A 21919-nucleotide genomic window follows, 5' to 3' on the forward strand; every position below is an offset into this window, starting at 1 on the left:
GTGCAGCGGTTCTGCTGCAGCCTGCCCAGGCTGTCAGCACAGCCTTTGAAGATGCGTTTGTGGCTGGGAGGAGTGCCTGGGTCTGCCAGCCTGGTGGGAGGCTTGTGAGTTGGCTTTCTGGAAATCCCCCCCGGGAGCAAGAGCTGAGGGCTGGGACAGGAGCACAGGGAAGGGGAGCCGTGCTGGGACCCCCCAAAGGCACAGACTACATGGGATGTGCACCTGCGACTTTATTCTCTGGGCAATTTTAGAGCAGCAGCAATGTGTCTGGGCTGATGCTATCAGATACCTCTTCTCTGTGTGGCACATTGTTTTTAGAGTCTGTTACAAAACTCATCTCCTGTTGTCCATCCCAGGGAGGTATCCAGGCTGCTCCCAAGAATTTGGCAGTGGTTTCCATCGCTTCCTTGGCTTAACACCCATCTGCTGACTTCTCCCATTGCTCTGAATTGTTCTTGGTTGGAAGTGGTGATCTTAAAGGTCTTTTCCAACCAAAATGATTCTATGATTCGTGATTGGTGCCTTCATCCTTCTAGTAATGAGTGGCTCAAGGCAACCAGCCTTGGAGGAACCTGGGGGATCCCCCAGCTCAGCCAAGCTCCCCCAGCAGCTCCAGCTTATCTTCATTATTCCCTGTTGGTGCCATGAGGATGGTCTCTTTCAGCAGCAGCTCAAAGCCTGTGGGTTGTGCCCGGCTGGCCAGTATCTCTGTGCTGGAGTTGAATTCAAGGCTCCCACAGCCCAGGCGAGCCCCGCCTGCTGAGGGATGCCGTACGGCTCTGTGGCAGCAGAGGGATCGCCTGTGAGAGCAACGGGGTCCGTGTGGAAAGCGGATCTTGTTTCCCTATTTGTTGAGCAGGATTTGTACTACAAAAAGCGCACCGCACTCAACGAGCATAAAAGATTAATGAGAAACAAACCCATGAACTCATCAGTGTCTCACCTCCGCTAAATTACAGTTACAAGGATCATCGTAGCTCATCCATGTATTGTGTAACAGAACTGATTGCTGGCGTGGATGGGGCGCACGGTGAGCCCTGCCACACCGGTGGAGCAGTGCGGCGTAAAATGCTAAGTGCTTGGGCATCTGGCCTTAATGTATTCTAAATATTGGCAGAGGAGAGGTGCATCTGAGGAGAGGCAGGAGCAGAAAGTGGGGGCACTAGAGTTCCCCCATCAATATTTAATAGGGGCTGCAATAGCTTCCAGGGAGAAGACATATGAAGTCAGCATGTTCTTGCAACCTGTTTTCTGCCCTCCGGGTAGCATGCTTTTTCTAGTGTAAAAACGGCTAGCTTGCATCTCTCCACCGTTCCTCTCTTCCCTTCTGCCCAAGTCTTTCCACAGTGGGAAAGCAATTGTTTGGCATTTCATCCAGGACTCCAGATTGCTGAAATACAGCTCCTGGCAGCACAGGGTGCTAAATTCTGGGGTGGGGGCTTCAGGCTGATCCAGACCTCTGGCAAAATACTGCTGCTTTATCGCAGGAGGGTTTTCTTTCCCTGGCTGAAAGCAAACACGCGACGGCATAGCCAGAGCCTGGCTCCCGGGGGATCTGTTGGAGCTAGGTACGAGGACTGATCGGGGCTGGATTAATTTGTGAGCTGGCACAGCTGGGTTCATGTATGGATTACAGCCTCTGGCATCCCAGGAAATTGCTCATGGGTTAGAGAGCAAAAGCATAGCAGCAAAAAAGAAAAAACCCTGAAACAGTAAAGTGGGCAGCAGCAGCCTGGAGGAGCAGAGACTGGGCTGGTGCTGGGCTGTGGGCAGCTGGCCAGCCTTGGAGCTGGAGCCGACGCTGGTTTGGGGAGATGGGCAGGAGCTTGCTGACAATTACAGAGCAGCTTCTTCTGTGAGGCAACAGCTCCGTGACCACAGGCAATAGCTAACTTGCACCGCACGGCTCCAGGGCCCATGTCGCCGGGAGGAAGATGCAGCCGGGAGGACGATGCAGCTCCAGACCATATGCTTTGCAAATAGCGGCAGCACTTAAGTGCTTGGTCTTATTGATGCCATGAAAGTAATAAGCCCTGAAGATTGGGCTGTGCTAAAATACTTCCCAAACAACTTACATTTAAGTGTTGTAATTCTTCTGACCCAGCAGAAGTGCCTAGTGTTTTGACACTGATGCTTTGAGGAGGATCCAGGCACCTGCCAGCTTGCATTTAAGAGGACGACACTCCAGCCGGGCTTTGCATCTTGCTCTCTGGGAGCTGCTCTGCTTGGAGAGGCTTAATCATCGCCAGTGCCTGCAGTCCAGAAGCATTAAAGCAGAAACGGGCAGACCTGGCGTCCTGTGCGCGTGGCTGCCCAGCTTCTCGGGGCGGTTGGGTCTGACACTGTGCTAAGGCTGTGGCAAATGTTTCTCGGTCTGCTGGGTGAGCGTGAAAACGCTGATGGGAGAATGAAGCTTTGACCTTTTGATCTCATCAGGAAGCTACTGTGAATCCTCTATTGATGGTTAAATTGCACTAAATTAGAGAGGAGCTGTGCAATTCTGCCACATTGCTGAACTGTGCAATTAACGTCCTGCCTAGCAACAGCACCCTTGTGCCTCGGGAAACTTAAGCCCGTGATTTTAGGTATGTGATGAACCTGGCTCTGCGAAGGCTTAATTTTTTTCCCCAGCAGCATATGGCTTTTGGAACATCTCCACTATATCTGGGAGGCAGCCAGAGCTGTCCCCTGCCGGCAGCGCTCTGCTCTGTGAGGAGCCACAGTGTCCTGCAAGGAGGTTGAATTTGGTGCCCGGCACGGCTGCAGCAGGTCTCTGCCTCCACACCTGGCATCACTGGGCATCACCCCAGCATAACCCTGGATCCTTCCCTGTGACCGGTGGGATGGCCCCTTGGTGGCTCAGGGTGACTGAGGGGATGCTGGAGGGCATGGCTGGGGCACACGTTGGCTCAAGGGCGCTGCCATAGAGCTGGCATCGCCTTTGCTTCATGACCTTCACCCCAGCACAGTGAACGGATACCAGCAGCTCCATCACCGCATGGACACCCAGCAGGATTGGGCTGGAGGCAGGAAGGGGAATTTCCTGTGCCAAGAGCCAGCCCAGGCTCACATCCTTGCCCCGCCGCCTCGCTCCTCCTCTGCTGGGCTTGGTTTAGAGCTGGTTACAGCAATGCGCTTTCTGCCTGCGGGTCAGGGCTCCGCTTATTATATCTCCAGCCAGGAGCATGACAAAGGCATCCCTCTCCTCAGAGCAGGGGGATTGCTGGAGCGGAGAGCTCAGTGCCTCCCCCAGCCCCCCTTGCATCACTCTGGCATTTCAGCTGTGTTAACACCTCCCTCCACACACCTCTGCTAGTGCCGTGCGACGCTCTTCCAGCTCAGAGTAATCATGAATATTCCTCCTGCCATTAGCACCGGCTGCTGGAGATCTCTATTTAGTCGCTAGACATTTGAAGATGTGCTGCAAGGGATGGTGTGTGTGTCCCTCGCTGGTGCCCGCAGCCCACCCAGCTCCTTCGCCTGCAGGTGGGCTGCAGGGAGGGGATGCTCCAGCTTGCGTTTGTGGATCTTTGCTGGCACCGTTCATCCACAGGGACTGAGGGATGCTGCAGTCCTGTTCCCACACCCCAGAGCAGAGGGGACAATGCCTCACCCCTGCACCAAGCTCCTTTTGGGGCAGCCCCAAGCCTGCTCTTGCCTCTGGGTGCCGGCATGCAGGTGGGCTTTGCTGGTGCTTGGCTGTGCCAGGGGCACTCGGGTGGTTGTCACCTCCCTGATGCATTGTATGTGAACAGTTCCCGTCTTGGCACCTCCTGAAATCACCAGTGCAAGGGGCAAAACTGTTGGGCCCCTTGGAAACAAGCTTCCCATGGAGGAGCTGCCCAGCATCTGCAGGGCTTGGTGCCAGGGAAGGGCTTGTCCCCTCCTGGTGCAGGGCTGCACTGGCATGGCATAGCCCGATTGTCACCCATGGGCATGCTAGCAGTGGCATGGGACATGGACCACGCACCACTTGCACGCTGCATGCACACCCCTCCTTTGCTGCAAACAGCCACCTCTTGGGGGTCCGCAGCAGGATGAACTGGCTACAGTTTAGCAAGGCTCCGGCTGCCCTTTCAGCATTTTCTACCCTGACCCTCTGCTGCAGGCTCTGAGGATGGACCCTGCCTGCACCATTGGTACAAAGTGGTTTCCCTGGGGCTGGCAAGGGGGCTGCAGGATGGCCTGTGAGCACAAGGACAGGATGATGATGGTGACAGTGATGGCTCAAGATGTCCTCTCTCCTGGGCTCTGCAGTGGGGATGACAGCTCCATCCTTAAAAGCTTTTTGCCTCCCTCCCTGTCCGGCCACTGCTGTCCTAGTTTTCGCTGGCTGCTATTCTTCCCCTCTGTCACGTGCGGGTTCGGCACGGTGCACTCACATCCAGCTTCATCTTCTGCTGGCTTCTGCGGGCAGCTCCGAGCTGGGCTCTGAGCTGCTCCCACATCTTAAAATGCCTCCCTCAACCTAGGACCTGGGGCTGCCGGTGCACTGCGGGGCTGCACTTCGTAAGCTGGAGGATTAGCAGAAATTAAAACTGCCAGAAGCAGGGATGCTGTCGAAAGCGGATGCATGTGTGTCCCCTCCCATGCTCCGAAAGGCAATGCAACCCCAAAGCCAGGGCAGTGAGGTCTGTCAAGTGACAGCCCTGTTATGCATCCCTTGGGGTGTGCAGTTACCATTTGAAAGTCGAGTTAGTGGTGGTGGAAGTGTGGAGGTTTTTCCTTAAGTCCTGAAATGGCTGCCACCACCTGAGACGGGGAGTCTGCCAGCAGCTGCTGGCTCTTTTGCTCTGAGCAGAGCCTGTCCCTGTCCCCTTGGTTTTAGAGCCTGGCTAAAAGGAGGCAGAAGCCTCTCCTGGCTTTGCAGCATCCTGCAGCCAGGTTTTGAGTCCAGATCATCCCCGTTGTGAGACCGGTGACCCCATTTTCGCTCTCCTTGTGAGCAGATCAGCCGAAATACTGCTGGAGACATAAAAGCCGCCCGACCCCTTGCTCGATGCCCCACAGTGATGGTGTGCAGTGGTGCCCCATCCCAACACACGTGTGGCTGGATTTCAAGCTGCTGAGCCTCCCATACCCGCCGCTGGCTGTTCTGTCCCCAGCTGCTGGCGTGGCATCACACCTGCTGCACCCAAAATGCCGGGGAGGGTGTGAAATGCCAGCGCCGAGCCTCGGGGAGCTGCCGTGACAGCGGAGCTGGAGGCAAGGTGGGTCTGGCTGGGAGCACCGGGGAGCCTGGGGACGCGTGGGCAGCACAGGGGACCCCGGGTGCCCCATGGGGCTGCCTGGCTTTGGTCGGGGGTAGACCAAAACCACCATCTCTTATCCAGCATGGGGTTTGCCCATGATCTGTCAAACTGCCCTCAGTCCCTAGCCCTGCCTGTGGTAGGTTTGATGCTCCAGGGTAGCCCTGGGCTTTGGCTGAGGTGTTGGGGGACATGCAGCGTGGGGATGTCCTGGTGTGGGGTCTGCAGCGCCAGCGGTCGGGAAGTGCAAGTGTTATCCAGGCTGAGGGTGTCCATCCTTCCCCCTCCCTCACCTTCCTGAGAGAGCTGCAGGGAAGAATCCCTCCTCCGGCAAAGCCAGCCAGCAGCACTTGTGCTGGTTGGGGCAGTTAGCATGTTGAATCACTTTCCTGTGAGATTTTGGACAATAAATTACTTTTTGGGCGACAATCACATAAAAGCTCCATTACGTGTGGATGGAGGCGTTTGTGGAACGGGGCTGCTGCTCCTCTGGCGTTCTGGGCTGGTTACTGAGTTCCTGGTCAGTGGGGTGGGATGGGCGCTGGGGCTTTGTGCCTGTGCCAGCCACCTTCCTTGAGTGCTTTGGGGTCAGAGGAGTGGCAGAGGGGACCCTTGGGGTCCCCCACCATGACCCATGCTGGGGCCAGCTGCTGCGTCGAGGAGGGAGCCAGGCTGGCACAGGGCAGCTTTGCAAGGGGCTGCTCCAGTGCCCGGCGTGGTGTGGGGGTGCCTGGCTAAGTGGGGTGCTCCATGGCACACTGAGTCGTGGGTCCCTTTCCACAAAAACACCATGTTGGGGTGATTTTTGCAGCTGCTGTTCTCTCATGTTATGTCCCGTGGAGGGGACCCTGTGGCTGGCTCAGACCCCTGCTGCTGGGGCTAGTGGTGGTGGGTGCTGCTGCCGTCATCCTCCCCTGCAGATCCCCAGGGACTGCTGGCGCGAGTCCTCCCCTAGCGCTGCAATCTCCCTTCCTTCATTTCCCTCTGGCTTGGAGAGCCAGCGTGGGAAGGAGCAGAGCTGGCATGGTCTGGCAGGGCAGTCTATCACAAAGATTTCTTCCAGCAGGCAGCGGGGATGGGGCTGTTCCCTCGTCTTCTGACCAAGCCTTGTGCCAGTCCGCAGGCAGGCAGGGACAGGGCTGGCTTCCTCTGCTGGGGCAGGAGCTGTGCCATGCCGTGCCACTGTGCCTGCACTGTATCCTCCCACGCTGGCTCCCTCTGGCAGCCCAGTGCTCCGAGCATCACTCTGCTTGGGGCTGGGTCATGGCAGGACTTGACATTGGCATTGCTAAGAGTGGGGACCCCGCTGGGGTCTGTCCCCTGGTGGCTCCCTGGATGAGAAGGAGCAGCCCTGACAGCCCTGCAGGATGGTGCTGGTATGCTGCTGGGCAGGGTGCTGGTCCTCTGCTGGCACAGTGGAGCCCCAGGGGATGCAGGGCGATGCTTGCACCAGGCTGATTATCTGTGGTGATCCTGCATGGAGTGGGGAGCAATGAGAGGTTGAAACCATGGAGGAAAATATTTCTTATTGCTCTGTAAGCCCTCTGGGGGTCTGCGTTACAGCAAGCGGATGGGTATTCAGCATAAACCCAAATTAAATAGCGTGATTTCTCCAGATTTTATGGACAGAAGGGTACCTGGGGAAGGCACACGAGCGTGGGTGAGCTAAACCTGATGCTAGGAGGAAGAATGATAAGAAAACAAATCCCTTGTCTCCTGTTTAACCCTCCCTTTTGGGGAGAACCTTGGCTGGTCCATTGTGCTCCAGGGGGATGCTCTGGCTGTCCTTGCCCATGCTTGGGGCTGTTGGCTCCCCATGGGTCACTGGTGCCGCTGGTGCATCTCTGGAGCTCAGTAATGAGCTAGATCAGCTTTTCCAGGGGCCTCGTCTGTGGGACATTCAGAGCATCTTGCACTGCGCTGCTTTTCTGCTGCTCCCTTGGCTCGACAAGGGTGTCAGGTGAAGTCAGGTTCATTTAAAATAGAATTCACACATTGCAGTGTTGTAAAATTTAAAACAAAAGAAAACCCCAAAACACTTCTGAAATTACTGAATATTTTTATACTTCTCAGTTTCCTCATTAGCGACAACATTATCTCCCTGTCCGTGGAGAGGTGGCTCTTCGTGCGCATTGCCAAAGCGCCGCTGGTTAATGAATTCCCCGTAGACGGACAACGTTGTGCTCGGCTGATTTGCCCGATTAGTTCGTAGGAAAGGGCACTGCCTTCCCTGCCACTACCTGAAGATGCTTTGCCATTTTTGTAGCGGGGCAAAGGTTGCGACAGAGCTGCGCACACGGGTAAGACATCCCTTCAGATGCTCTCGCTGCAGCACTGAAGCCTGAACTAAGGAGTTCTTTCCCAAATATTCCTCAGCCGGAAATGCTCTCCTCTAATGCCAGCAAAACAAAAACTTGAATTGCTTGGAAATTACTTTTCAGAAGAATCTTGATGGGTTTAAGCAGAGGCTTTCCTTGCAAAGGGTAATCCTGTTTTTAACGAGGTAATTTATAGTTGCTGATTACAGCCCCGAACGGTCCTGTGTGAGCAAACACACTGGAGCAATGAACGCACTATCTGCTGGTGACAGGCTCCCGTGGGTCGAGAGTTGAGAGGGAGATATCCAAAGGATGCCTGTAATTAGCCTGAGCATTTAATTTAATAAAACAAGTGACTAAAAACATAAGCGTGCTGTATTCTAAAAGCGTTGCACGTAATTACAAATTATCTTAATTCAGCGCTGGCACAGCCAACTTGGTAATCGCTTCATAAATAACTTTCATTAGCTGATTTCAGCATTCGTGCTTGGTGGTACCTCCAAGGGTATGGCTGATGCAGGGGGGATTCAGGGGAGGAGAGGGCTTTGTGGGTGCGTGGTCTGGTGTCGGGAGCAGGACAACACAGCATCCTTTTGCAGGCTGGCACCGCTGTGCTTCAGCCACGGCACACGCTGGTGATGCCCCTCCAGGCTGAGATTCAGGGGATTGCAAGGGGATGCTGCTCCGGGTGTGCCAGGGTGTCCGGGTCATCGCTGGCACGTGTCCCCAGCCCAAAGGGCAACATCTCTACCAGTGCCCTTCTCAAAAATGCCTGTTTCAGCCCTGAGCCCTGTGAGCCGGTGCTCATCTGCTGATATTTTGTGCCGAAACAGCATCTGCAGCTTCGCCTTTTATTTTTGTGCCGGCAAAGAGATGATGATCCTATTGATCGCGCGGTTTCCATTTGTCCTGTGCTTTTCTGCTGGGGTTGTTTTATTTCCCCGTGGACCAGAGCAGTGGAGGCTTTGCTGTGGCTGCGTGACATGAGCTTTCTGCTGCCCTTGTCCCCATCCTCAGTGCTGCCCAGCCCTCCTTCACCGGCCACGCTGATGGCCACGTGAATGCTGTCTTGGAGTGAGCGGGGAGCAAGCGGGGAGTGAGCACCCACTGTCAGAGCACCAGCCCCTCAATGGACTGAGAGCAAACCATGCCGGGGTGCCTCAGGGGGAGCGTGCCCCCACATTGGGGTCTCTCAGCTGGGGGCTGCGGGTGCATGATACTGAAGACGTTGAGCTCCTTCCCTGGGGATGAGGAGGGTTGTCAGGAGGCAGGAGACTGGAGCCGCCTACGGCAGCAGCAATGCTGTAATGGGGCAACACCAGTGGCAAAGTCAGCTCATCCTGGGCAGGATCGGGCTCATCCCTGTGCTGCGGGAGCGCAGTTCCCGAGAGGGTGCTGGTTCAACATGTAGCACATACTGACAAGACAAACACCTTTATTAATTTAAGCCTGGTGCTAATGCGATTGCAAGGAGCTGTGCAAAGGAAGGCGGCGGGGGCACGGAACATCCTCTGCCTGGAGCGGCTGTGGCCAGTGTGGTTGCCATAGCCGGGGAGCTGGTGTGCACAGCGGGTTTTGTTCCTCTTTGTAAAACTGTGTTCTTGTGGGTGAGGAGCAAAGCTGTGGTGCGGAGCTTTCAGAGGATTATGATCCACAAACAAAATGTGTTTTCCTACCCACTTTTGAGGAGTTAGAGGTGCTGAGCATGCCAGCAACTGGAGACGCAGGCTCTGCTCTTGCAAAAAAAGTATGGTGGCTTTGGTCCTGGCAGCATCTGGACTTGGCTTTGAGCCCAAAGAGGGAGTGGGGATGGTTTGCACTGCTTGCCCTGGGGATGCTGCAGTGCTGGCTGCAGAGTCCATGGTGGGACATGCACTTCTTGTGTCGGCACGTGCCCTGGCTGCATCTCTCTGGGATGCAGAAAGATGGAGGAACAAGGCTGGGGTCTGCTGGGGACCCGCTGAAGGTCTGGAGCAGCATGTGCCTATTGGAAGGCGCTAACTGCAGCAATGGAAATTCCTGAGGAAAATGCTGTGTCCTGCTTCATCTGCTGCTCCATCAGGCGAGAGAAGCCCCAAGGTGACCGGTTATGGCACTGTGCTTGTCCTCTGTGCACCTGGGATGGGTTGTGCTGCGCTCCAAGCACTGCGGTGGGTAAGCACCTCTCCTGCCAAAAGCTGCCCTGCCATGCTGCTGGCATCCCGAGGCACCTGCATCCTGTGGCCCTGTAAGCTCCACTCCACTCTGGGGCCGGACCCACCAGCATCTCCCCCATGGCAGCTCGGATGCCACTTGCTGCAGCATGCAGTGTGTTCCTGGAGGGTTTCGGGCGAGATGCAGCCTGCCACCAGCTCTGTGCATGGGACTCCCAGCTCAAACAGCTGCTGGTGCATCCAGAGAGGAGGAAAAGTTTTCCCTTCCTCCTTCGGAATCCTGTTAAGTGGAGGTGGGGGTCCCTCCAGGGGATGCCACTACTTTCCTGGTGCTGCCAGTCCTCCGTGCCATTCCTCACCACACCGCATTGCCAGGAGTGGCACAAACACCCTGGGCCCATTGCAGGATGCTCCCCATCACCACGGGCTGCGGACCTTCACACTCTTCTTTGTTGAAACGGGCTGGCAGAGGGAGATGAGCAGGCAGCGTGTGGCAGTAGGCAGAAGGTTTAAATTAGGGCCTCTCTGTAATGTGATTAATAGGTGCCTTCAGGCTTGATGGAGATTGATGGTTGCTGGCAAGGCTGCGGGAGCGAGCCCAGGCGCACCGTGAGCACAGCTCCGGCGCCCTGGGGAGGAGACCGGAGTGGCGTGCACCAGCAACGCCATCAATACCGGAGCTGGGCTCTGTCGGGTTTTATGGAGGAGGCAGAGGATGGATGCGGGATAGGATAGGAAAAGACAGCAGCCAGGATGGAGCAGCCTTTAACCTCTTGGCAGCCCTCTCTGCAGGCTGGGTTGCTCTCAGGCCCCGGGCTCGTTTCAGGAAGGGGACTGGAGGATGCAGAAAACTTGCTCCATGCTGTACATGATTCAGCCTGGCCCCATGTCTGGCCGCAGACCCAGCTCTGTGTTGCACGTGATGGTGGAGAAAAGCCTTCAGTGCCTCTGTGTGGTGTGCCAGTGACCAAGGCTTGGCTGGTTGTGCCTGGGGTCACCAAAAACCTGGCTGTCTCCTGCTTCCCTGAGCTGCCTTCAGGTGCGCTGAGGCACCCTCAGCTGCTGGGGAAGCTGCTGCAGAAGAAGCAGAAGAGCTTTTGCAGAGCAGGGAGGACTCGAAGTGGCTGCTGCTGCCAGTTGTGTTTGGAGGCGAGGAAGGTCAGCACTGAGCTCAACCCACCTGCAGCTGCAGTGAAGGGCAGCTGCCAGCAAGCTCGGCCCAGCTGGCACCGCTGCAGTGCTGAGACACTGTGGCAGGAGTTGCCGCCACCATGCGAGGTCCCTCTCCCAAGGGGACAGGCAGCATCATATGCCTGCAGTGCTGAGCACATGCTGGGGTGCAGGGGCGCCTCTGGCTCTCCCCACTCTGTGTCATGGTGCTGGTACCATGCAGCACCAGGGACCCGAGGGGAGAACACTCCTGTGAGCCCTCTCAATATGCTTTGATAAAATGCAAATCACGCTAAAATGGTAGACTTCCAATTACAAGGCTCCAGCGGGGAGCCTGTTTTGATAATGAAAGCGATTAAAATGGGGGCCTTTCTTTCTGGTTTGGGTATGGAGGCTCAGCTCAGCTCAGGAGCCTAACTCTGCTAATGATGTTTGAATAGTTCCAGGGCCTGAGATGCTCTGATGCCCACCCGAGGGCTGAACAGGGTCTAGGTAAAATCCTCTACCCACAGGGTGCTGGGATGGATTCAGCCACGGTGCTGGCTCCCCTGAGCTCCTGCGTGGTCGGTGCCGGGAGCACTGTGCTGATGGTACTGCCCTCCTGCCTCACCACACTCTCCACTGGTGGTGTGCCTTAGCATCCTTATGGGTGTCCATTATGGGAGAGGAGAGCAGATGGGTGCCAGGTGGTGTTGGGCTGGTGATGGGGTGAGCACCCAGCGCTGCTGGCTGCAGCATCCATATCGCAGCACAGATGATGGGAGCGCCTGGCCAGGGCTTTTGAAGCTGCCTGCTCTCCCACCACAGGCAGGTGATTTAGAAGAAGGTGGGAGTTGTCCTGTAGCAGCAGCTGCAGGATAACAGGCTTCCGGGGAAGCTTCTTCCTGACCCCCATTAGTTTAGAGGCGTTCCTTTGTGTGAGTATCAGAGAGCTCCCAGAGCTGGCGTTAATCCTCTTACAGCTGTAACTCCGGCCAGTCTCGTTAGCTGCAGAAGCAGCTGCTGAGGTGCTCTGATCTTCCCTGTGCCCCCTGAGAGAGCAGCTGGAAAGGAGCTGCTCTCCCAGGCTGGCTGGGGGGCTGCCGGGGGCGTGCCGCATCCCCCCATGCCCCTCAAACCCATTAGTCCTCAGCTGCTGCTGCAAATGACTCCGCTCTTGCACAGCCCCTGCCCAAGTCCTGGCTGTGGCTGGGCTGCAACTGATACCTGTGCTGGTCCGGTCTGCCATGCCGAGTGTGGTGGCACCATGGGTATCGCTGCAGCTGGGGATGCAACCAGGTAGGGCTGGCAACCTGTGCCACCCCTGGGGCTGGCAACCCACACAACCTCTGGGGCTGGCCGCGGGCTTGCTGGCAGCAGGGCAAGGCAAGGCAGGGCTGCCTGCAGCACTGCCCTTCTCTCAGCCAGCACTCGGTCACTCCGGCGGGGTCTCTGGGCATGCACTCTCCTTTTTTGCCAGTTTATAAAAGCCCTCTCCTGCTCTGCCATGGGCACCCAGCATTTATCACTCGAGTGGTTGAGAGGCACGTGGTGCCTTGGTATGAAGTGCCGGCTGCAAGGGAGGGGCTCTGCAGGCAATTAGGAGTGGAGAACACTTTTGCAGGAGAGCAGGCAGGCGGCAGAGCAGGCAGAGCGCTGGGAAAGCCGAATACTCACTTCATGCTTCGCATCCAGGAATTGGCACCTGCTTGCGCGAGCTGGGGCCACCCAAGCAGAGATGCTGTTTATTTCTCTGGTGCGGTGGCAGCCCCTCGTCCTTGTTTCCTCACTGCAGCACATGCCTGCAGTCCTCAGGGCTGTCACTTTCCTGTAGCTGCTTTTGCTCTTGGTGTCATCCCTTTCCTTGCAGAAGCGCTGCCCGGCTCCTGGGACAGACCCATGAAGGAGCTGATGCCGTTTGTAAGAGCATCGCCCACGTGCACACCACTGAACCAGATGCGTGCCTTGCCATCTTTGCAGAGCAGAGCTTCGATGCGCTACACAGGCTTTGATATGGAAAAGCCTGTCCCCAAACGCTCAGCAACAGCATGATTCTGCTCACCAGCTGCAGGCTCCTCTTGGAGCCCTGCGCCAGCTCTGCTCGTTACACCAGCATGGAGCACGCCGCCGCGTTTGCTGTCACTGCCTCGCCGGCCTCCGTGATGGATTTCCCGCTCGGCACATCCCCTGGCGAGCTGGGTGTGCTGGGTTCAGCCAAGGATGTGCTAGGGCAGGAGAGCTGGGAACTGCAGGAGTGACACTGCTAATGAACTGTGTCCCCTTCCCTCCTTTGCCTTCACGCTCCCCATGCCGGGGAGCAGCAGGAGCTGACTCCAGGCATTTACCAGGCAGCCCAGGTCTCCCTTGCTGCTGCCCCAAGGATTCCTCTGCCCATGGGAAGGAGCCCCGCTTGCTCTGGATCAGATTCTTCCCCTGGCACAAGCCAGGCAGCCTCTGAACGGGGCAGGTATCACCCATCCTGGGGTCCCTTGGGGGCTGCTGTATCCCAGAGCAGGGGACACCAGCCATGGCCGCTGCTTTCAGTGGCAGCTGGTAATCTCCATATCGCCTTGCCACTTTGAACAGCTTATTCTCACGTGTCGCTTGGAGTTGATTTGCTATGCTAATTGCTTTACAAATAATAAGCTTCCCTAATTGCACTGGCAGGGAAGGGGGAGCTCTCCCCACCTGCAGTCCTGTGGTGCTGCTGGGCTGTGGGTCCCAGCCCCTTGGCTCTTCTGGGTTCCCCCTGTGAGCCCTGGTGCCTGTAGCATCCTGTGCCGGGATTCTTGGAAGAAACTTTGAAGTCCTGTGCACAGGGAGCTGGGAGCTCCAGCTTGTTCCTGGGGGATCAGGCCATCCTCCCCTGCTCTGCAAGCTGGCGAGCACCCCAGAACCAGTGGGCTGTCAGGAAGGTGCCACCAGCATGCCGGGCTGTGTTTCACTAGCCATGGTCTTGGATTCTGGCTGCTCCAAATGTGCCTGCACCCATTGGCATCCCCATCTTCTGCCCTTGGGAAGGGGGCCAGGGGCTGGGAGCGGGACCCCCCAGCAGCAGGGAACTGAGGGCACTCAGTGTTTAATCCCTCCATGGCAGGATGCAATCCTTCACGGCAGATATGGGCTGCTGCTTTCCTGAAAATAGACTTTAATTGGCTACTGTACGGCGTAATGATGTTAATTTGACAGGAGAGATATCACTCACTCGGTCTGTTAGGTATTTAAAGCCACATGGTGGTTATTTAAGGAGAAGGGAAGCTGAGGGGTCCACTGGCACCCAGTGCTCATCAGCCCCGGGGGCAGCACCCACTTTTGAGGTGCTTTGTCTTCTGTTTTAAACAAAAAGCTAGCTTCTTTCCCTGGGCTTCCTGACACGTATCCGCAGGCAGCCTGCAAGGAAGCAGCACATCCCCATTGATTTCTGGATTCAAATCCCTGTCTCCACATCCTAGGAGGAAGGGAGAGCACTTCATCACTCCCCTGCTCCAGCAACTCTCTGAAGATGAAGCTCCGCGCATTGACTTTCTAGCTAGTAAAACGACTTCCTCACCACACACGTTTAATTGAATGAGGCTAATATGCTTTTTGTTGTTGTTTTTTAATTATTTTTTTTTGAATGGCTGATGATTCTCCCCACCAACTGGGGAAAGCCAGGGCCAGCATTTTGGCATCTGCAGCTCCCTGCTGAGCTGTTCCGTCCCTCTCGCTCGCTTGTCCTGCTCCTGCAGCAGGATGCAGCCAAGGATGTCACTTCCCCGTGTACCATTAAAAGCCATGTCCAGGAAGGTGACGGGGGAGGTGGCTTAGAGGGATGCTGCTGCGGTTTGAGCTCTTGAGTTGAGATGTAGTTTCAAAAAGGAAGTATCTTCCTACGTGTCTATAATTGCTGGATGTTTGATGGTCATAGAGTTTAGTTAACATCCTTGCCGTTATATTGATTTTTAATGTTTATTTGCAAAGCCTCAAACATGTGTCCAAGTTCTTGAACGGCTTCCCAGACTCATCTGCTGGGCCACTTCCCCTCTCATATGAAATATCATTTTTACAGGCCAGTAAAATGGTATTTAATGGTGGCTGACAGGGCAGTGGTTAAGGGCGATATGTATTGGACACTTAAATGTTTCTATTATCTGACTCCTGGCACAGCCCATTGCATTTTACTTGTGCTGGGAATTACAGAAGAGTTTGCATTTTTCATCAGCATCACAGCGACGTGGCCTCAGTAAGGACTCAGCCCCAGCCTCTCTGCCTCCTCCAGGGCCAGTGTGGTGCAGCCATGGGTCCCAGCACGGCACGGCGATGGTGCCTGCTCCGGTGGTGGGGCTGGCACTGTTGCTGGGGTGCCTGTGCTGGTGGTCCTCTTTTTGGGGTGGTCTCACGTGGCTGCAGACCTGTGAGATGCTTCAATTTTGCTGGGTTTTTTTTAAGGCAAATGTTTGCTTTTGTGCAGTGCCGGAGAGAGCCGCCGCGCTTGGAGAAGAGGCTTTTAAGCACTTGAACGCTGCTTCCAGGTCAGGCATTTCCCCTCTTCTCATTAATGCAGCTGCAGTGTTTTACACAAGCCTGGTAAATCCCTGGCTAAGCAGCGGCAGCGGAGCCTGTCCAGAGCACCAGCCCCACGCCAGCACTGTGCCGGGACCCACGGCTGCACCGTGCCAGCCCTGTGCTGGGTGGGATGGAGAGTGCATCCCATGGGAGCTTTAAAAGCAAAACTGGGGCATCTTTGTGAGCAGCTCCTGTACCCTCCCTGTGCAAATGCTGCCGAGCTGCTCTCTAGTTGCTTCTCTGCCGATGCGATTGCTGCCGGCACCTGAGCCCTCCAGTGCTGCACCATGGACCGGGTGATGCTGGGGCCACCCAGAGCTTTGCCACTCACTCCCGCTATTCTTCCTGTGCTCCAGCACCGAGCGGGACGGGATTAGGGACTTAACAGCCTGTGCCAGATAGACACTTAAATAAGCAATAAATTTGGAGTTCGTTAGTGAAGATTAATTAGTGTTTGCACAGGGCTTTGCCTGTGCAGAGCAGTGTTATTTATCTTGAGGCTTCGCCGTGACCTTGGGAGAGATGCGTCACCCGGGTCCCATCAGGTTCCACGGTGGCAGTGCTGTGCCAGCGAGCAGCGGGCACCCCAGGGTGCCGCTGGCTGCAGGGGCTGGCAGTGGGAGCTGCCCTGAGGACTCAGGACTGGAGATGCTCCAGGTGCCCAGCAGGCAGAGCAGGCAGTTGAGTGCAGGCAGCAGCCTGCTGTGTGACCCTGAAGCGGGAGTCCTTGCAGCGCAGAGCTGCTGGGATGGGGCCGGGGACAGCAATCCTGGGTTTGGCTGCAGGGAAGAGGTAGTGTTTGAGTGCAAGCATTTCTTCTGGGAGCTCTCCTGGGCTTTTGGGGGCTCTCCTGGCCCCACGGGGAGCAGGGCCTGGCAGCCAGGGGCATTGCACTGCCTATTGCTTTGGCTGGGTATGGCGAGGGGCAGAGTGGGGGGCTGGTGGGTGGTGTGGCCGGCGGCAGCTCCTGCACGCTCATCTCTGCCAGCGTACAGCTAGCTGTGCCAGCGCTTCCCCTAGCTGCTGCCGGGCCAGCCCAGCCCCTGCCTGCTCCAGGGGCTGGAGCAAAGTCTGGGCTCTGCCTTGGGGGGCAGGCAGGGAGGGCAGGAGGTGGCAATGTGGGGAGCACTGGCATGTGCCGTGTTGGAGGGCTGAGCGCTCCCCTAGTCTCAGCCCTGTGGCTTACTTCTCTGTCTCCGCGTGGTGATTTTTCAGCAAAGCGACGGCCGTGGCTGTACGGCACGGCTTTGCAGCACTGGACCGTGAAATGAGGAGTTAGTCATCCCTGCTCCTCCAGCTCCACACGGCCAGGGCCCTGCCGCAAGGGGACAGGGACAGGTTCGTGTATGCTGCTGCAGGGCCCAAGGGGATGCCCGTGGTCCATGGGGCAATGCTCCAGGAGGAGTGGGCATCTTCCCCGGCATCCCCGCTCAGACCCCACTCCTGGCACTGCAGGATTTATCACGCGGCTTGACTCCAGCCCTGGCATGGAACTGGGAATTTTTCTGGCACCAGCTAAATAATGGAGATGCATCCGTCCCCGAGCACCTCGCCGGGGAGGGGAGCAGTGTGAATAATGCATCGTCGTGTGATGTGCCACAGCACAGCCGGGGAGCTGGCCCGAGCGCGGGGCTGAAGCAGCTCGGCAGCAGTGCCAGCATTCCCTACGGCAGCAGCACGCTCCCGAGTGGGGCGACCGCCCGTGCCAGGGCTTCCCTCTGGCCACCTGCCAGCCATGCCATCCCCATGTGCTCAGCCGGGGCTTTATTTTATATGGGGCAAGGAGAAAGCTCTCTCCCTGCCAGAAAACCAGCTTCGGGGCCGGCTAGCTAGCACCACATCCCGTGCTGCCTACCACAGCTCCGTGCTGGCCTCATCAAGCCTGTCTCCTTAGGTTCCAGGAAGCTTTTCTCTGCCACAAGTAATATCAGACTGAGCCCCAGTGAGCATAAAAGCTCCTTTCCTGAAGAAATCCCATCTCTGCTGGTCCCGCACCCTGCCAGGCTGGGGACATGCCCTTGCCCTGCCTGCAAAGGGTTTTCCAGCCATTGCATGGAGCAGGAGCCTCCTCCAGGGATGGATTTGGCACTGGGTGCTGCACTGGCTCACTGCTGTGGGTGGAGATGTCCTTGCAGGGTCTGGCGCCGATCCCATCACCTGTGCCGGCAGGGGCTGTGGCGCTGGGCAAGTGGCGATGCGGGTGGAGGAGGCAACGGCTCCAAGGAGCAGCCTGGGAATGGCATGGAGGACAATAAACTCCATCAAATCCTCATTCATTACAGAAGAACATGGAGTGCAAGTGCCAGCATGTCTTTGTCCGCTCGCTCCCTCTCTTTCATTTCCTGCTGCTTTCACCTTATCTCCCTCTTTTCAGTGTATTCCTTCCCAGCTTGGCGTGGTGTGCAGGGGGCTGTTGCCCCACGGCACTGTGCCAGTGAGCGAAACAATGTGCCAAGGGCTGTCCTCCACCAGCGTGGGCCGGGGACCTCCCAGGGCTGGCTTGTCTTGTCTTGGCTTCTCCCACCTTCCTCCCCTCATGCTGACAGGGCCCAAAGGCACCATGACCGTAACAGTGCTGGTGCAGCCAACTGCAAAGTGTGTCCAAAGTCCAGCACAGCACCAGTGAGGGAGCAGGATCTGCCTGGGAAAGCTGCTTCACTCCCTCTGGGAACGGTGCTGAGCAGTGGCAGCTCCTTGGCATCACGTTCAAAGCCAGGTCTGTTGTGCAGTCACCATGTGCTGTGCCCAGGGGTGGTGGCAGTGGCACAGTTTAGGGGTGGCTCCAAAGGCACCATCTCTGCCCTGAGGATTTGTCACCAGAGCCTCATCACAGGGAGGGTGGCCAGGGACACTGCTGCCCACCTGTCCCATGCTCTTGCATGGTGCTTGCTTTGGCTGCTCTCGGTGACGGTACCTGGACAGGAGGGACCCTGCCTGGAGCCCTGCCGGGAGCCCTTGGGCAAAACCAGGGGCTGAGGGACACTATGCCGCAGGCACTTTGGGGTGTGGAGTCGGGGGAATTACCAGCCTTGGTGGCAGCTCAGTCCCCACCCCGGCTCTTCTGGGGCTGGGATGTGAGCCCCTGCCTGCCCCACCGGGTGACACACTGCTGTGCCATGCCACAGAGACTGTTAGGATGCTGCAGGGAGCTGGGGGCTCCCAGGGGCAGAGGGTGACCCAGGGAGGGTGAGCAGCACCCTGTGTCCTGTATGGATTATCTTGTACACCTTACACATTATCTTATATAGCTCACCAGGCTCACTGCTGCCAATTCTGCTCCACAAGACCTGCCACAAAGCTCATGCAGGTGCAGGCATGCAGCGTGGCTGGAGCCGTTCCCTGGTCCCTTCCCACCCATGTGTCCTTCCCAAATCCTCACTGCTTTTTCCACTGGAAAACTCCCCCTTTTGCTCAGCCTTTGAAGGGATTTTATTGCCACGAGAGGCCTCAAGCAGCTGATGGGCAATGAGCAGCAAGATGCCCTCTCGTTCCCTTTCCTGGGCATCTCCTCCCGCAAGTGCTGTTAATCACTGGCTGATAACGAGCTTGTCTAACAAGCAACTTTTGTGCAGGAGCCTGTGTGAACAGAGGCCATGTACCCAGTTTGCACAGCTCTCTTAATTACAGAGCTCTCTGAGCTTTATTTTCCCCTCCTGCGGGCAGGGCAAGCAGTGGGCACGGGGAGGGGGTGCCGTGTGCAGCATTTTGGGGAGGGAAGACCTTTGCTGCTTCCCTCTGCAAGTGGAGATCCCCGGGCAGTGCCCGCGGGGCTGGGGGATGTGGTGCTGAACTGCCTGGCATTGGATGAGTGGGGCCAAGTGGCTCGGTGGAGGTGGTCAGGTTGTTGGAGGAACTCTGGCCACCTCTCCCACCCCAAATTCCCCTCCATCCCTTCCCCTTACAGAGCTGACACTTAAACTTGGAGATGCTCAGCCTGCTACCGAAAGGTGGCTGCTGGCATGTCCTTGTGTTGGCTAGGGGCTCCCCTCAGAGTTTTGTCAGAGCTGGGGCTGCAGCGATGCTCGGGGAGCTCACCATGGGGTGCAGGAGTGGGATGGCACTCATGGGAGCAGGTGTGGGGGCGTGCTGGGTGCACCAGCTTTGGGGTGTCTGCTCTGGAGAGGGGAGTGGGCTGCATGCCCGCAGGGATGCTCATCACAGGGTGTTTCTGGGGGACTTCCCTAACCTGTGCCACCTCTCTGCCCCTGCTGCAGGACAAGAACAGGAAGCTGAGGCCCCTCTATGACATTCCCTACATGTTCGAGGCCCGGGAATTCCTGCGCAAGAAGCTCATTGGGAAGAAGGTATGGAGATGCTGGGGCTGGTGGCAATGTCTTCACTCATTCCTGGTGCAGGCAGGTGCTGGTGCGGGGCCGGGAGCTGGCACTGCCCATGCCGGTGGTGCTGCATGGGTCCTTACGGGTGACCCAGGGGCTCTCCACAGGGAATTGCAGCATGCACCCAAAGCTGGAGCACCCTCTGAGCTGGCTTCTCTGAGGGGCTGCGGTCTTGCTTTCAGCTGGACCCATTTCCCAGGAATGCTGTGTACCCACGTCACTTTATATTTCCCTTTGTTTCCGTGGCATATTTTTCTAGGCTGGTTTAGAGCAATTCAGGGGAATGAAGAATATAATGTGCACTTAACTACTGAAGCACATGCTCAGGATGCAATTTTCAAATGCTCATAAAATGGTCAAATAAAATCAATTTCTTTCATAGCGAGGCTGCTCGCTGCTGCTCATTGAGGACTATTTCCATGCCTAATTGCATCTTTCCATTTCAGAGCCCTGTTTATATATTAAAAAAAAAAAAGAAAGAAAGAAAAAAATAGCAGCTTGTGAGACTTCTAATGCGAAGTCTATCACTTGTTGTAGTCAGAAGTGGCTGTGAGGATGTTGCTGGGACTCGTGAAGAGAGCTCCGGTCTCTGAAATGGAAACCTGGTTGTTTCTGTGAGGGTCCTGGCCCCATGCTGGGCTGTGCCTCAGCAGGGTTCCGCTCTGCACACTGCCAGCCATCCCAGGAGTTACTGGTGCCGGTTTTCCTCCAGCCACCATCGCTCTGCACCACAGTGGAGCAGGGTTTGCTGTCTCCCACCCTGCCATGCTTGGCTGTTGCTTGAAACCACCTTTTTTCTCCCCAAACCTGACTGCATTCGCCCTTGCATGCTCATAGGCAGGAGATGGGGGTGATGTCTGGCCAGAGCCCCTGGCTCCAGTCACCAGGTCCCCACCACTGCTGGGCCCTGCTGGAGCCCTTGGTGCTTCTGGTGCTGCTAGCAGCGGTCCTGTGTCCCCTGTGCCTGGCCCTGAGGTGCTGGGGATCCCGGCCCCAAGGTACTGAGGGGGCCATCCCCATGCGGGGCAGCCCTGACCATCCCCGAGGAGAGTGGCTTCTCCCTGCATCCCCCACATCCCCATGACCGAGCCCAGGCAGCATGGGCTGTCACGCTGGGGAGGAGGATGAGGGTCCTGCCTTCCTCCCAGGACCCCCAGGATGGTGCTGTGGTGTGGGACACCACGCTTAATGCACCCAGAGGGATGGGCAGCAGGATCAGCGCATTCGGAGGGACAGGCAGGAGCAGGCGGCAGCATGCCCTCGCTGCTTCGCTGCGTTGGATCGCTGTCAGCAGCAGGAGGAGGGATGCAGGACAGCGGCCAGCTGCCACCGTCCCTGTGCACAAAGTGGCTGGTCAGGAGCCAGTGACCCCCAGAAATAGAAGCAAAGAGCTGCTTGGCTGCAAGTGCCGCCAATCTCCATTTTTAAAGCTCCCCGTAACCTTGCCGTGTGCTGCTGCGGCGTGTGCCGGGCTCCTGCCTTCCCTGTTTTGGTAGCCTTGGGAGCCGGGCGCCCGCTTGCCTTTGATGTTGCCTCGTTTGCTTTATAAATATTTCCTTTGTCAGCTCCACGTTTTTCACTTCAGATTAATTTGATTGAGGAAAGTGATGAAAAAATCCTTTCCGTTAATGATCAAAACAGTCCCTCGAGGTTGGCGGTGCGTTCTGATTTGAAATGACAGCCTTGCACGGGGTGGCTCGCCCTTGCCTTCTCACAGCTCACTGTCAGCATCAATCTTTGGAGCAAAATCCCTCTTTTCCCACCCCCTTTTTTAATATACTTTTAAAGCACACCCCAGCAGGGAGCTAGCGACTTCTGAGAGCTGTCTGCTTGCAGGGAGATCAAACGGGGTAGGCTGGCACCGATGCGCAGCGCTGCCCGCGGCATCGGCACGGCTCCAGCATCGTGCATGTTTACAGGGGTGCCCTGGGAGCCCTGCCCGTTCTGGGGAGCCCTGCCTGCGCTGGGGAGCCCTGCCACCTTCCATAGGGTGTCTCTCCCGCAGAGCCCCAGGGTTGGCTGATCTCCTGAATCCTCCAGAGATCTGGATCTCCAGGATCCGTGGGCAGGTCCAGCAGTCAGAGCTGTGCTGACTGCACCAGCTTTGCTCTTGGCATCCCTGGCTGCGAGTCCCCATGGGCTGTGGTGGCCCCTCGAGCTGCTGCCCC

The 21919-nt window shown here is 56.9% G+C and overlaps 1 protein-coding gene across 1 annotated transcript in view; it reads left to right on the top strand.

Moving 5' to 3' along the window:
• Positions 1–21919, top strand: part of SND1 (staphylococcal nuclease and tudor domain containing 1) — a 128908-nt gene that overhangs the window by 27745 nt on the left and 79244 nt on the right. The window contains exon 11 of the mRNA XM_055807921.1: positions 19629–19718. Coding sequence (XP_055663896.1) covers positions 19629–19718 — 90 coding nt within the window. The remainder of the gene's footprint in view (positions 1–19628; positions 19719–21919) is intronic.

Source organism: Falco peregrinus, chromosome 6 (assembly GCF_023634155.1).
Source record: "Falco peregrinus isolate bFalPer1 chromosome 6, bFalPer1.pri, whole genome shotgun sequence".
NCBI classification, from domain to species: domain Eukaryota; kingdom Metazoa; phylum Chordata; class Aves; order Falconiformes; family Falconidae; genus Falco; species Falco peregrinus.